Below are 17,507 nucleotides of genomic sequence, written 5' to 3' on the forward strand. Positions count from 1 at the left end.
TCTCAAGTCCACTGCATGTTCTAGTCGTCCCAGAGATAAAAGCTTCTACTATAGGCAATCCATAGACGTGCACGGATCACAAAATCAAGACGCATTCTAGTGCAGCACTCATCTGGGATGGGCTTTATCAACTTTGAACGCCGCGCTCTAATATATAAAGCACTTCCCTTCAACGTCAATCCAAACCAGACGTCAGAACGTGAATAGTGAACTGGAATCTCCATCCTGCTGGTTCTACATTATGTTTACCGCACCTTATTCTAGGTTATGAGGATACATGTGAGGCATTTGTGACATTGACAGATAGAATGTCATATAACAGACAACATCCGAGCTTCCCTCCCTTACAAATTGATACATGATAACAACAGCATGGGACCCCGACCAAAGCTTAATATATGGAAGACATTGAGAACCAAACCGACCGATGTTTGCTCTGAAGAAAAGAACTAGCGCTCATGACTTGACCTCTCTAAGTGTTCTGGGAAACTGGACATAGTCTAAACATATTAAAAGGCAGCCTGATGCTCTAGGAATCCAAAAGAGATGGTGAAAAGAGGGGCAAAAAAAAAAATAAAAAATAAAATAAATAAATAAATAAATAAATAAGACTTACTGTATGGTGATGCATAGTGGCTTTTATAAGCCCAGAAGTACTGTGAAGGACTGCTGGGTCCTCAGTTCCACTCGCGTCAAAATGCCAAAATAGACTGCGGTCAGGATAGTAGCGCGTGATGTGAACCTCAGACAGTAGAGAAGGTCGCTCTGACCGTTGTCAGCCTCATGCTAGAACGGGTCAGATGAACCGTGACGAATAGTATCAAGCTTTTTGCTCTTCTCATCATGTACAGCTCGTGCACATTGCCAAGCAAGGTTACGGTAAAGTCCATTGCGGCTTCTACTTGCTTTTTCTAACCTTTCTGCAGCCACATTCGGTAGACTCGCCTTGGATGAGTCTAGGCCTCACCATGGGACTTCCATCATCATCGATCGTATCATTATCCGAAGGCAACGTATTTTACCCTCAGCATGCAAACTCCGGAGTAGCATGTGTCGTACGGAGTACTTCAATTTTACGGATCCTTTCGCGTATCTACAGTCGCCGTTTCGTTTATACGAGACTTAAAGCAAATTCCGTCATAAGATCATACTCATCCAAGGGACTTGAATATACAGCTAGCCGAGAGAGTCGGGGGTTTGGTGCCGAATATTTCACTAGGGTCAGTGGACACTATTCCGACGCGTTGGAGGTATCAAAGTAGACTCGTCCACTGTATCAGCCTCGCTTTGCGTCTCACCGATACGAGAAGGGTCTGAAGACTATCATAAGGCATCCAATGAGGAAAGAGATACTAACGCCTCCACCGCTGCCCTATCGCTCTCCCTTACCAATCCCAGCTTGCTAGGCTGGAATCGGGCAGCTGAAGCGAAAGACGCGGATTCAAGCAATCGAGTTCAAAGCTCAGGTGTTACTAGGTGCCTAATGGCGTTTTAATCGGAGTTCAGCTGCTGGCTCCAAAAGTAGCCACTACACAGAGTAATATGAATGCTGGATACTGGACGCATTAATTGACTTTGCGAGCTGTTAGTATAAGACGGGCTCAAAAGTCAAGTCCCTCCTCAGGGAGTCCGAGCCTTCCGAATCAATTCGCTAAGCAGGATCAGATCATTGTCGAAAGCCATGTCTGACGGCATCCACACCTACACTGGGCCTTGGATCAACTGGTCCGAAGGTCCAATCCGTGGAGCCACATTGACGTTGTCACAGAAGCATGCAGGAGTCCTGAGTGCTTTTCTGGCCATGCTCGTTTCCTTTACTGGGTCCATGTTTTGGATTATTCTAAGCTTTGCCCTTCATCAAGCCTATACCACGGAACCAGCCCAAGGGCAGGATGCACTGCACTCCCAGCGCCAGCTCATTCTCCGCAACAAGACTGCGGCCGGTGCAGCTTGGGCTTTGATCAAGCTGCCATTTGAGAATGGGGGAACAGCATGGCGGGTCAAGGCCATTGGACGGTCCCTACCGTTCGCGATATTAGCCATTCTCAACATCCTTCTGTTCAGTGTGTCTGGTCTGTTTACAAGTTACATCACCAAGGCGGCTGGCAACTCTACGATCATCATCGGGCCAGCTTGTGGAGGGTTTACATTCAACACCTCAGATTCCGTCATGAACTTCAAAACCTTGCAGGATACCTACGAAGCCGCGACCTATGTCCGTCAATGTTATCAGGGGAGCCCATCGGGACTCCTGTGCGGGACATACGCCCGTCCAAGCATACCATTTACCACGGATCAAAACGCGTCCTGCCCCTTTGCGTCCGAGCTATGCGCCTACAACGGGCAGTCGGCATTCCAAATGGACACCGGCCTTCTAGATTCGCAGACAGACTTTGGGGTCAACGCGCGGCCGAAAGACCGGATTAAATTCAGGCGGGTGGCGACTTGCGCCCCAGTCAAACATGGATCCGGCCTAGGGACGACCCGGAACGACTCGACATACGGTACAATAATCTATGTCAATGCTGGAGCAGAATACTATATGGGCCAACCATATTTAAACTACACCTTCGAATACACCCCGAGCCCGCAGCTGGATGGGATAGGCTACAGCCTAAGGTGAGTCGTCCAACAGGATGGCCCAAGAGAACGTACATTCTAATGAACCAGCGCAATCTTTGCCAAAGCCGATCCCACGGGCTTCTTGCTGACGACTCGATCATGGGCCCCAGATCCAAGGATCAATCAAACCGACGCCGACATCACTATGATGATGCTGAATCAGAACGGTGTCATGTACCTGCAACCCAGCCATGATCCTTGGATCACAGCCGAGGTTGAGACTAACCTCAGCATGGAAAACACGACATTCAATAAGACAGTGTGGTCGAAGAGCTATCAGGCGAACCTCCTGGTGTGCGTGGACCAGTATCAGGTATGCAACCCAAGCAGATCTGGTGATTCCGGCTGCACCGAGCTTGGTGGCCAGATGAGTACATTCCTGTCTGCTTTTAAGCTTGATGGTGAAAGTTCAACTCTGGGGTTCAATATGGCCCAGCTTACAACCGTCTCACGGTTTCTCTCTGCAAACACTGACCGGAGTATGTATTCCAATGTGAATGGGCGAGGAGGCGCTGCTTTGAACGGTAAGCAAACCATGATGGCTCTACTTCATGCCTTCCCGAGCTAAATAAACCCTCTTCTCGTCTCAGCGTCAATGATGGCCTACATGAATCTCAATTCATATCTTCCGCCGAACCAATGGCAAATTGAGGTGTCAACGTGGTTTGCCACCTCGTTGGCTAAAGAGCAAGCTTGGGCCTTCGAATGGGCCACTGCACCGAAAAATCTCCCTCCCAACACGCTTGGCTATGGGTGGAATGTGTCTGTCCCTAGTAATGCGGTTGCGCGTTCTGCATGCCGGAACCAACTCTTGAACAATGCCTCGGGATATGAAAACTTTTCGATTCTTGGGCTGGCTCTCACACTCATCGTGTGCGGCCTTATTGTGATTATTGGCCTGACAGTGGATACTGTCGTAGGCTGGCTGCGACGTGGAAAGACCGTTTACAAACGGGACCAGTGGGCAGTAGAGGAGACATTGGCGCTGCACAAGGCAGCGTATACAAATCTAGGGCTTTGGCGAGACAATGGGAAGGAAATGCCACCAAGTTCAGTCCTTTTGAACCACTCGAGGCCTCATCTGTCCCTCATAGGGGGTGAGCTGGACACAGAAGGTGTTGGCACGGGAATGAACCATGGGTATGCTGTTGTTGGGCATGAAGTTCAATGATACAGGAATCATATATCCTCTTGTCTCTGCGACGGCCAGATTAAGCACTGGATGAGTTCCTTCCAGGAATTCGACATCACCCAGATCGCAATCGACGGTATCAGGCAACTGGCAGACCTGTTGTACCCGGTTTGCACGGAGGACGAGCTGTTTAGCAATCATTTCCGATTAGATTTACCCCCCGGCCCATGAGATATGACAATTCATCACAAAATAATACAGTGTCTTGTGCAACCCCCCAGTAATAGACCGATCTCTGGGCAGTTCGAGTCTTCTCTTGGGTGGATGCAGCGTGGCATGCACCATTGCGTCCAACAACTCACCCACACCAGCACCTGTGGCTGCCGAACATTCAAAGTACCCATGTACGCTTTCAGTCATAAGCTGCGTAATATACTGATGCCACAGGGCGTTCTTCCTTCGAGATGGATCCGCAGTATTAGGCCCCAGCAACTCACTTCGACACCCAACCAGAAATACCGAGGGGTTCTTTCGTGATTTGCACCGCCCATCAACGATCTCCATGCCTGCTATCATATCACCTATCCTCATCTCCAGCGGGTCCCGTAAATCCAAGTCTTGTTCCATTATGTCGAGAGGGAAACAGATCAGAGCAATATCAACACAAGCCTTCATTATACTCCGGTACACCCACGGAACCTCACCACGGTCCTGTGCATTTTTGGAATCCTCCCAAAATTCAAATTTCTTGGCATATCTGGGATCCTTTGAGTTTGTTTAATCTCAGATATCATATTTTCAACCGGAACAGAGGTAGTGCCGTTGACGCGATCCTCTGCTAGTTTAATCAATGCGGATAGGAGACGAGACTTTCCTCCGCAGTCTACCCGCCGACCACAACTTTCATCCTCTGCGGTGGGATGCCTTGATTTTGTATATTAGAGCCTGAGCTGGTAAGGAGAGAGGGTCGATGGTGAATACCTAATGCCACCTTCGTTTCTCGAGTAATGCTGGAGCCCAGTGCTTCAAGCGTGTCGGACTGCGGAATTGTCCTTAAAGCTGTAACGTCGGAGGCAAATTGGCCCGATCCAGCCGCCTACCTCAAGGGATGGAATCATGGACATTCCGCTCTTGTTTCTATTCACCAGGGACTGGCCTCGAGCCCTTGACGTGAGAATAAATTGATACACTCTTTTTGACATAGCCAAGTTCATAATATTCAGCGATCCGCCGGGAACCCAATGTTTTCAATCCTGAGGAACTTTAGGACAATGCAACATCGCCCACCAAATGCCCAGTTGTCCATATTTTGTCGAGGTAACCCAAAAACGCAAGGAAGAAAGTAAAGAAAGGCCGTCTGATTACTAGGCCAGGCAGACCGATCGGTCGCGAAGAACTCTTTGCATATACAAATGGCCATTTTCTTATTGCCGAACAACGCCAGCTTGATCGACGTTACGTGAGATTCAATATAGATACTCTTTGCGATATTGCTGCAGTCGCTGGTGATGAGCCATCTCCCATAGTTACAATTGAGAAGATGGAAGGGGGCTTCAGCAAGGCTCTTCTGATGGGAAAAGAAAATGGAAAAGAGGTCGTTGCTAAGATCCCCTGCCGCATTGCCGGTCCAGCGTGCTTAACAACAGCGTCTGAAGTCGGCGTTTTAGAGTACAGTATGTCTCTTGGCTTGCACGTTGATTTGAGTTGCTCACACCAGCCAATCAGTTCGGAAACATACAAGCATCCCCGTTCCACGCGTTCTTTCGTGGTCCTCGGACAGCTCGAATCCTGTAGGTGCCGAATACATCGTCATGGAGAAGGCCGCCGGGGTGCCACTATTTCAGCGATGGGCCGACATGGCGGAAATTGACAAGTTGGAACTCATCAAGAACTTGACGAAGCTTGAGGCCCAATTATCGTCTATCCAATTTCCCGCGTATGGTGGGCTATATGTTCGAGCAGATGCAGGCGCCCAGCAATCCACTTATCAAATGCTCAATGAGACTATTGATCCGTCACACACGTTTTGTATTGGCCCTTCTGGTGATCGTTCATTTCACATTGATCGGGACAGAGATCTCGGACAGTCAAAAGGGGACTTCAACCAAGGACCATGTGAGTACCTTGGATTGGGACAGTCACGCTAGCTAACCATTGCACAGGGAGCACGATATCAAATCTGGGAATATCTATCGCAAAGCGGGAGCTATCTCGGATATCGAGCAAGCGCTTGGATAGGCCACCGACGTTCTATCAAGGAAGTGTTGAAGAACAGGCCCAACTTTTACAATCCACAATGAGCCTCATGCCCATGTTGGATTCCCACCCAACTCTAACCAAGTCGAGCCGGCCTATATTGTGGCACACAGATTTGCACATGGGAAACATATATGTTGCGCCCGATGCAAGCTCACAGATTGTATCTATAATTGATTTTCAATCTCTATCAGTGTTGCCTGCATTTCTCCAGGCACAGTGGCCCATATTCCTGAGACCCCCGCACAATTACACAAAAGGGTTTGTGCAACCGAAACTCCCTGATGAGTTTGATGAATTGGATGAAGACAGTAAATCACTGGCGCGACAGGAATGGTCCCAGGCAAAGTTGGCAAAGGCATACGAAGTTTCAACCTACCTTGAAGACAGATTTGCCTATGATGCTATGAATGTGCCGCGTGTCTTCCGAGAGCTTTTTATTCGGTGTGCAGAGGTCTCCGAGGTTGGAGTTGTTCCCCTTCGAGCATGCCTGATAGAAATCTTTCGGAATTGGTCGGGCCTGGGATTTACCGGACGATGTCCTTTCTCCGTTACAGAAGAGGAAATCAATACGCACGAGCGCCAATTTGCTGAATATCAAGCATGGCATGAAGTCCAACGCCTTGCGTGGGAATGTCTAGATACTGACGCTGAGGGGTGGATTGCGCCTCAACTGGATATTACCGAAAAGCAAAGGCAGAACCGGGAATTGCTGTCTCTGTTCCTCGAGCGGATGGCTGGAGAAAAATCGCTGGAGGAAGCGAGGAAAATGTGGCCATTTCCGGATGAAGCATGAATCTATGAGCAAGTCGTCCGTAACCGGGAAACAGCCCAAACAAGCTCGGCCCAGAATCATTTCTTTTTAATGTCTCATGCCAACCTTCAATCCAAATCAGTGTATGTGACGGCTGACCTAACAGTAGTCTGGATATGGCCTTGCCTGTGATCAATATGCTGGAAGGAGCCAAGGCCCATCGTGAGTTTCTCTTCGGGTTTGATAGCGCCTGGGACGGGTGGACAGAGGACATTGTGATTTACGCACCGGGATGCCTGGAGATGGAAGCAGCAGGAAATTGTAGAATGAGCAGAGAGAGGTTCAGAATATGAAGATATTTTTGTTAATTTGTTATGTATATAAATCTATGTTTACTATTATATAGTGGAAGGAGCTATCTACTAAGTAAGATCATATAATCAGATCTCTGCTATACTGAGTATAGCTATACACCCTTAGATTTAATTAATAAGATTATAGCTACTTCCTAATTAGGTAGTTAATCTATAATTATAGTATTAAGATCTACTATTTATAGCACTCTACTAGGCTAAGCCTAGTACCTTAAAGAATTAATTAAACTTTAGATAACTAAGCAGCTTTATTATAAGATCTATAATTATTTTATCTATTAAAAAATACTATAGGAAGACCTACTTCTTAACTATTATATCTCTAATCTAATAATAATTAATATTAATATGCTTACTGTAAGCATGGAATTAAGTATTATAGGCTAGGTCTATAGTAGGCTAGCTATTAGTATTAATCTATATAGGGTATATACTATTAAAGCTAATATCTTTAAGAAGATAGATAAGCTAGATAGCTTTCTTTATAGTATAAATAATAGTAATATATTTAGCCTTATATATAGATAAAGAGATAACTAATTATAGCTTAGAAGTCTATAAGATAGGCCTATTATTAAATATAAAGATATATCTAGTAGTTAAATAGTGTGTGTTAATACATCCTATATAATCTATATTAATATAGTTAATAATAATACCTAGCTTATGCATAACATCTTTTGCATTATAAGGTTTATAAATAATTCTAATATCTAGGGTCTAATAGAATGTTAAGGGCTACGGCGAACCATAAAGCCACCATACACAGCTAACACTAATAGTGCAGAGGGTTTAGACCTAGCTAATCATATGATCCACTATACATATCTCTATAATTAGCTGAGTATTCTATAACTTAGTGATTAGTTCTCCTTACTTAGATAATATATAGATATTTACTCCCTTTATACTGATCTTACTAGTTAATATTAACCCTTAGTAGGTAATCTTATAGTTCTAATCACTCTTAAAAATCTAATCAGCCTGTTAGGACACCACAAGATAATAGTTAACACTAGATCTTTATCTAGAACTCTAAACCTATGCCATGAATCTATATCTACAGTGGAAAGGACAATTCCTATCTATAAAGAACTAACTAATCTTATGAAATCTATAACTAAATAACTAGATAATAATTATAATAGTATTTACCTACTATATATAAATAACTAACCTACCCCTAAAAGGGCAGAAAGGGTAAATACCCCTATAGAATTAGAAGCCTAGTATATAGAAAAGAGGAAGTAACTAATAAGTACTACCCCTAATAATAATAATAAAATTACTTATAAGCTCCTAGAAAGGGAACACTAGCTTAAGTAAAAGCTTAGATAAGTAGAAATTAGGAAATATATCTAGGAGATAGAATCCTAACTATAGGGAAATTATAATAAAAATCCTATATCTATACTACACCAGGAGGTAGATAACCTCATTAGATAGGAAGCAGGGAATACTAGACTATTACTAGAACTAACTATAGAGATTAAGATAAAGATTACTAGATTAGAAAGACTGCAGAAGCTAGTAAATATTAAGTAATTTACTATATATTCTATATAGGAATATATTATCTTCTTTAACTACCTAGAGGCATACTTTAAAGAATATCTAGACTAGTTTAAGAATAAAGAAAACTATATCTATATAGCTTTAGCCTAGCTTACAGATATATACTATAATAAATAGTAGACTTATAAGGCTAAGCTTACTAAAATACCTAGATAGTTAAACTTTTAAGATTTCTACTTATATCTAGTTTCCGCGCTAGAATGACTCCATAAGGAAGTAGTAGTATAATATTTCTCTACTATCTAGCTAGAATACTAAAGTATATAGGAATTCTCTATATTTATTAATAAAATCTATAGCTAACTAGCTTAACTACTACTAGATTTTATCTATAAAGACTTCCTCTACACCTATATTTTATTAATTATCCAGAGTAAAGCTGCTAGATTTACTAATCTACTAGAACTACTAGAGGTATATATCTCCTACCTAGCTACTATTAAAGATAGAATCCTATTATAATAGGATGCCCTATAGAAATAATATAATATCTAATATAATAACCAGTAGAATTCCAAACCCCATAATAATTAGTCAGGCTGTACTAAGGACTATTAGCCTAGAGGTAATAGATATTCTAGTAATAACTATAGATTAGAATCTAGGAAGTAGAAGCACTTCTACTCTCTATACTAGGATTATCCTAGACTATACTATAATAGATATAGATAATATAGCTACTAGCTAAAATACTATACTAAGCTATAGGTTTCTAAGTATTTAAAAAACTAAGCCAGCCTATGCTATGCGCTGCTATAGTATTAAGTATTAGAAGAAATTCTAATAGCAGCTAGGCACTAGCTTACCTAATAAATATCCTTATTAAGGGAAGCTACTACTAATATTAAATATTAATTAACTATAAAGCTAAATAATCATTTATTAACTAGTAGTAGGTAAAAGAGTTCCTACCTAATATAGAAAGTCTACTATAACTAGTGCAGGCCATTAATGGCTATAAAGTAATATCTTATAGATAATATAATCTAGAAATTAAGATTACTAATTCTATAGGAAATATTAGAATTCACTAACTAGCTGCTGAGACAGTCAACATAGTAGAATATAATTTAATTCTAGGAATAGACTGGCTAAAAGCTATTAATCTAGATATTAACTAGAAAATCCTTACTTAGTACTACTGTCCAGGGTCCCCTAATAGAAATAATAAGCTAAATATTAAACTAATATCCACTACTACAGCTATAGAAGAACTGTAAGCCTATAAAGTACTATTTTATATAATTACTATACCTATTAGGATGGAAAAAACCATCCACCTATAGGCTACTATAAAGAGTATTAAAGATACACTACTTCTACCTCTAGAATATATAGAATTCACAGATATCTTTAGTAAAGAATAAGCCAGTATCCTACCTAAGAATGCCATATATAATTATATAATAGAACTTAAAGAGGGAACTTAGCYACCTTATAAGCTACTATACCTACTATTATAAGAAGAACTTTAAGTCCTTTAGAATTATATTAAGGAATATCTATAGAGAGGATAGATTAGGCTATCTAAGAGTCCTATAGATGCCCTAGTATTATTTACACTAAAGAAGGATAGTAGTCTATAACTCTATATTAATTACTAAGGCCTAAATAAAATTATAGTAAAAAACTATTATCCACTACTGCTTATGAGTAAGCTGATGGACTAATTATCTAGTACTAAGATCTATATAAAGCTAGATCTCTAAGATACTTATTACTAGATCTAAATTTAGAAAGGTGATAAATAGAAAACAGCATTCTATATAAGATATAGATATTTTAAGTATATAGTCATGCTATTCAGCCTAGTAAATGCACTAGCCACATTCTAATTATATATTAACTAGGCTATAAGTAATCTATTAGATACTTACTGTATTATATACCTAGATAATATCATCATTTATTCTAACACTAAGGAAGAATATATTCAGTAGGTCTAGGAGGTCCTAACTAGACTCTATAAATATAGACTTTATACTAAATATAGTAAATATAAATTCCACACTATAGAAATTAATTTCCTAGGGTTTAATGTTAGCATAGAGGGCATTAAGATAGAACCTAGCTATATTACTATTATTATAGAATGGCCTGAACCCTAGAATATCTATAAAGTATAGTAATTCCTAGGCTTTACTAACTTCTACTAGAGATTTATTAAGTACTACTCTAAGATTACTACACCTCTAACCAACCTAACTAAAGAATACATAATAAAGGGTAGAAAATAATATACTTAAGAACCTCTAAAGAGGGAAGGGGAATTCCTTACTATAGAAGTTAGAGAGGTATTTAATAAACTAAAGTAGAGATTTACCTCTATACTAGTACTATACTATTTTAATCTAAAGAGGAAAAGCTGCATTAAGCCTAATATCTTAAAGGCTATAGTTACTAGCATCTTTAGTTAGCTCTAAGATAATAGATAATAGTATCTAGTAGCATACTAATTATAGAAAATATAAGATATTAAAATCTAATATAATATATATAACAGAGAAATACTTACTATAGTAGAATATATTAAGTAATAGTGCCACTATATTAAAGGTAATAGTAATACTATTAAAATTCTTACTAACTATACTAATCTATAGGCTTTTCTAATAATAAAAATGCTCAACAGGTATCATATAAGATAGGTGGAATTCTTATCTATATTTAATATCTAAATTAAACACTACCCTAGGAAGAATAATCCTGCAGATATGCCCAGCCATTATCTAGACTATACTATTAATCCTAAAGAATATGCAGCAGACTCACTACTAGAGAAACTATAAGCTAAAATATAGGATAGTCTATTAATCTAAGAAGAGAAACTAATATAGATTAGAATACTAGTACAGAATTAAGAGCTAATAATAGACCTAATAGTTAATACCCCCCAGAGCTATACTAATAATAATATAGATATTCTAGATATTCTAGTATTATATACTATAGCTAAAGCTACTATATAGCACAAGGCTGCTTACACTTTAGAATTAGAACTAATCATAGTAGACCTACTACATAGGGCACAGGCTAAATATCTAAGATATATTAAGATACTATATAAAATAGTAGAAATAACTCTAGAGCAGTAAGCTAGCTTACCCTAGTTAAGATCTAAAGATAGACTTCTCTAGGTTAGGAATTATATATTTATACTAAAGGTGCCTGTAATTTAATAAGAGATTCTCTATCAAAACTATAGTAATCTATAAGGTAGATATTTTAGAGAGAATCATACCTTAAATACTATCTAAAGCTAATATTAGTGGCATAGTATTACTATAGATATTAAGGAATATATCTAATAATATACAGTCTACTAGTAAATTATAGTACATAGATATAAGCTACATAGACTTTTATAACCCTTACTAGTCCTAGAAAAGCTAATAAACTAGGTTAGCATAGATTTTATTATAGATTTACTACCATTACAGTGGGAAGATAAAGTCTATAATTTAATTCTAGTTATAGTAGATATATATACTAAATATACAGTCTATTATCCCTCTAGAAAGGATATAACTATGGAAAACCTTACTAAACTAATCTATATAAGATTTATATCACACTTTAGAATGCCATAGAACCTTATTAGTAACTAGGGATCCTTATTTACATCAGGATTTTAGTCTAGCCTATACTTCCTACTAGCCACTAAATACTGCCTATCTACAGCATTTCATCCATAAACTAATAGTTAGATAGAAAGGTAAAACTAAACATTAGAATACTACCTCTATACCTATATAAACTACCATTAGGATGATTAGATAAGATAGCTACTATATGCCTAGTTCATCTATAATAATTCTAAATATTTAGTACTAGGAATTCCACCAGTATAAGCACTTATGGGCTATAAACTAGAACTATAGATTAATATTCTATAACTAACTAATAATCTTAACCTAAATACTATTATATATATAGAAGATCTCTAAGCTATAAGGGAGTTCCTATTAAGTTAACTAAATATAGTAAAAGAAGCTATAAAGCATTACTATAACTAGAAACATCTTAATATAATATTCTATATTAGTRAATRGGTTATRCTAYRCATRAAAAATATTAATATAGGCAGACCTAGTAAGAAGCTAGACTACTAGTAAATAGGTCTATTCTAGATTAGTAAACCTACTAGTAAATAAGCCTATAAGCTAAAGCTCCTACTATAATTCTATAAGCTATATCTAATATTTTATATTTTACTACTTAAACCATTCTGAGGGGACTCTAATATAGATCTAAAACCTAGACTAGTTAAGCTTAATAGACACTAAGAATAGTAGGTAGAAAAGATCTTAGATAATTAATTATACTATAGAAAATACTAATATCTAGTTAAGTAGACTAGATAGCTAGATTCTAATAATATATAGGAGCTAGAAGAGTATATTATAGATATAGAAGCTCTTAAGCACTACCTTATATCTAGAACTCTATAATCTATAAGTACTACTATAAGGCAACCTAAATAGTATAGGAAAAAGTCTTAATTTAACTACTATATATATAAAGAAATAGAAAAGTAGTATATAGACTATATAAATATACCCTCCTACCTATCTAACCTACATGCCACTTAAAAACCAAGCTAACTAATTATATAGTGAACTATGGAGGACCCTAGAGTAGAGGGGGGTAATATAGCCTATAGGGGTAGAGTAATATACTACTTTAGAAAAGGAGATAGTAAAGGAGCTAGGGCTAGGGGAGGTAGAGTAGGGGCTAGGGCTATAGATATAATAATCTAGACTACTAGCATAGCCTATATAGCTAATATTACTAGGATATAGTCTAAGGTATTAGTAATTACCCTCCTTTAGAGGGGGGGGTAGATATAAAATACTATATAAATATAATACTATTTACCTAAAGGCACCTATAAACTATTAATAAAATCTATAAAAAGAGGAATTATATAGCCCTAAAAGCTAAGAGAAAAAGCTAAAATTTAACTTAGAATTACTAAAGGAAGAATAGATTCTAGTAAAATCTATAAGATATAACTATAATATAAAAGAAATCTATAATAAAAAACTATAAATAGGCTAAATACTAATAAAGCATAGCTAGATTAGTAGTAATATAAAAGAAGGGGATACTTATATAGATATACTTATACTTTTTTAGAGTATAGTAATTATAGGCCTTCTATATATAGCTATTTACTATAAAATAGTTATAGCAGCAGTGCTAGGGGTTATAGAGCTTTACCTAAAAATATAAAATATAGGGAACTCTGCAAGGTATTATTAGTATATAATTCTATAAAGTCAGGGTCTTACTAGTATTAATAATATTAATTCTCCCTCTCACGGACTTCCTCCCTTTTTATAACAGGGAAGGGAAATATATTAATAAGTAAAATTACTATTATATAATATAAAGAACCTATATCTAATAAACTTTAGATGATCCTAATTGTGAAATAATAGAATCACAAGATAAAGGAAAATAACAAGTTATAAGACAACAGAATCATAAGACAAAGGAAAATAATAAGTTATAAGATAACAGAATTATAAATAAATAAAGATATTAATAAAGCTATTTAATTTAGATAAAGAATTGTCAAACACACATAAGAAACTATTTAATAAAGGGAAGCAAGACCTATAAATCTAAATTATTATTAGCCTAATCTATTAAACTAATTACTTAATGCAGAACTTACTATCTAAAATTAACTATTTAGCTATTAGATACAGGCCAGAGAGTAATAAATAGAGTAAGGAAGTCATAAAAGATAAAGAAGAATCTATATTACTAAACTAATCTAGAGATCTTACTAAGCAGGCATCTTAATAGTACTAATAAGAGGAGAGAAGAAGGAGAAGTTCCCTAGAGATCTATAAATCTACTTATACTATAGGAAATATAATATATCTTTATAGGTCTATAATAATCACTATTAATTATTCACCTATAATAGAACCAAAATAAACACTATAACCTATAATAGTAATAGAATATATTATCCACTAATAAGAAACTTACTCCTGTATTTTAAATAACTATAGGAAGATAATATTAACCCAGGAAGGTGAAGCCCTTTAGATTTCTAAATTAGGAAGTATTATAGCTTTAAGAGTAAAGCCTATAAGGAAGAGAGGTAATTATTAAGGGCTATAGTAAACTATAAAGCTACTATATATAGCTAATACTAATAGTATAGAGGGTTTAGACCTAGCTAATTATATAATCTACTATACATATCTCCATAATTAGCTAAGTATTCTATAACTTAGTAATTAGTTCTCCTTACTTAGATAATATATAGATATTTGCTCCCTTCACGCTGATCTTACCAGTTGATATCAACCCTTAGTAGGCGATCTTACATAGAAGAATTAAATAAGATAAATAAGATACTTAAGATATAATTTATTAGGATTTATAGTATATCTAGCCAGCTTCCTAATAGTAAAGGCAGTATCTAGCCTAGTTTATAGTATTAGATATATAACTAAACTAACTCCTACTCTATATCTCTTTTTAAGTTTAAGATTATATCTAATAGGCTTATCTAATTTAACTAGCTAAGCACCTTCTTCTATAGGTATTACTATAGTTTTAACTAAATATAGATTAAATATATTAATAAGATATTAAAGATAAGTATATTAAGATAGCTTAACCTATCTTTTCTTAATATCTAGGTCTATCTTTATACCTAGATAATAGGTAGCTAGGCTAATAAGTAAAATATTAAATAGCTTACTAATAGCCTTATATACCCTCTTAGTAATCTGCTTAGAGGGTCTAGTAATCTCTATATTATTAATATATAAGATAAGGAGCACACTATAGGTATTAAAGAAGAGGTATTTATTAATCTTAGATAGCTATAATCTAATCTTAGTAACTCTACTATAGAAGATAAGATACTAGGCCTATATAGATTACTTTAATCTATATAAAGGAAGTAATAGTTAGTATATATAGCTAGACTTATTATTAAAACCTTATAGCTATTTTATATAGATAACTTTACTATTAAAGAATTTACCCTATAAGAATGTAAGCTTAATGTCTATCTTAATATAATAATAGCCTAAGATAGCTATAAGTATAAAGAATAGGCAGATAGTAGCTAGCTTTATAGTAGGTAAAAATATCTAGTTAAAGTCTACTTTAGATATCTAGGTATAGCCTTTAGTAACCTATCTTATCTTAAATTAGATAATCTTATTATTAGTACTAATCTTAATCTTATAGATCTAACACCTCTTAATAGCCTTATAGCTAGTAGGTAAGGCCTTAAGTACCTAGGTATCTTACTTAATAAGATTATCTACTTCTACTTTTATAGTATTCTATTAATTATCTACTTTAGGAGGGTTAATTACCTTATAAAAGGAAGAAGGCTTAATAATATTAGTATAATTATTATTAATATATATATATCTAGTAATAATATAATTCTATATATATTTCTCTATAGCCTTAGTATTAATATAATACACCCTCTATTCTATAAGCTAAATTACTTCTAGCTAGGAATGCTTTAGAAGATCTTCTACTAGCTTACTAAAAAGGCCTCTATATAGGAAGTTAATATCCTTAGTAATACTAGGACCTACCTCTATATATATTTATAGTATAGGGATGCTATCCTCTAGTCTAGGTAGATTAGGTATAATTAGATTCTAGCCTTTAATAATATCTTAATCTAAATTATTATTACTAATAACCTTATTTAGATTATAGTCAGTAGGTGGAATAGCTAGTAGATTAATAAATTTATTATAATTATTATCTAGATTACTATAGAGATCTAGATTACTTCCTTCTTTAAAAATAATATTATAGATATATTTAACTTTATTAGTTATTAATATCTAAATAATATATTACTTACCTAAGCTGGTGTAGCTAACTAAATAGTAGTAAATAGTATATAGATTAATCTTTATAATACTCTACTTAGATTTGATTTTATTAGTAATAGTAAGATATCTAACTAAACCTAAGATCTGCAGAGAGCTAACATCTAGATATTTACTAAAGTATATTTTATATAGAGTTATATTCTTATCTTAGATAGGTAAGATATTCTTAATTAGAATAACTCCCTTTATAATTTTACCCCAGAGTTTATATGGAATAGTTTTATTATTAATAATAGTATAAACCTTTATTAGAATAGTGCGCATGAGATGTTCTATAACTAGATTCTAGCTATAAGTATATAGTACTATAAGTTCTTATTTAATTAATTTAGCCCTAGCCTATGCTTAATTCTCTTTCTTAATAAATTCTCCTCTATTATTAATATAGATAATTTATACCTTAATACCTATACACTCTTCTTCTTTAATAAAGAGCTTAATAAGCGGTATTACTTAGTACCTATATTTAAGTAATTAGATAGTAACCTAGCTATTAAATTAATCTATAATAATTATCTAGTAGTAAGCTCTAGTGATATAGTTATCTAGTATATTATTATAGCTACTACTAATATTAATAAAGATGCACTCCCTATATTACTTAATAAGAGATATAGTAATATACCCCTTATAGACTATTATATTAGCTACTATGTAAGATTTATAGGCATGCTTAGGAATTAATAGTCCCTTAATATCTATTCTATTAACTATTTTAGATATATAAATGACATTAGGAATTAATAAATATATAAAATAATAGTGCTAAGTTATTAAATTAACCTTATCTTTCTTTAATATATAAATACTAATATGATTATTATATAGTAAATCTAAAATAAGTATGTATTACTTACTTAGGACCTCTTATCTAGTCTAGATATAAGTTTTAA

At 35.6% G+C, this 17,507-nt stretch overlaps 2 protein-coding genes across 2 annotated transcripts; both read left to right on the top strand.

Moving 5' to 3' along the window:
• Window positions 1-1,681: 1,681 nt before the first annotated feature.
• Aspvir_005971 (uncharacterized protein) lies at window positions 1,682-3,793 on the top strand (the record flags this gene model as incomplete). The annotated part of the gene is made up of 3 exons (XM_043269181.1): window positions 1,682-2,619; window positions 2,671-3,146; window positions 3,213-3,793. The coding sequence occupies 3 exons, from the start codon at window positions 1,682-1,684 to the stop codon at window positions 3,791-3,793; spliced, it is 1,995 nt and encodes a 664-aa protein (XP_043125116.1).
• Window positions 3,794-5,294: 1,501 nt separating this feature from the next.
• On the top strand, window positions 5,295-6,806 carry Aspvir_005972 (uncharacterized protein; the record flags this gene model as incomplete). The annotated part of the gene is made up of 3 exons (XM_043269182.1): window positions 5,295-5,427; window positions 5,480-5,869; window positions 5,917-6,806. 3 exons carry the CDS (start codon window positions 5,295-5,297, stop codon window positions 6,804-6,806), a joined length of 1,413 nt encoding a protein of 470 aa, XP_043125117.1.
• Between the last annotated feature and the right edge of the window lie 10,701 nt (window positions 6,807-17,507).

The sequence above is a fragment of the Aspergillus viridinutans genome (genome assembly GCF_018404265.1).
Source record: "Aspergillus viridinutans IFM 47045 DNA, scaffold_3, whole genome shotgun sequence".
Lineage (NCBI taxonomy): Eukaryota > Fungi > Ascomycota > Eurotiomycetes > Eurotiales > Aspergillaceae > Aspergillus > Aspergillus viridinutans.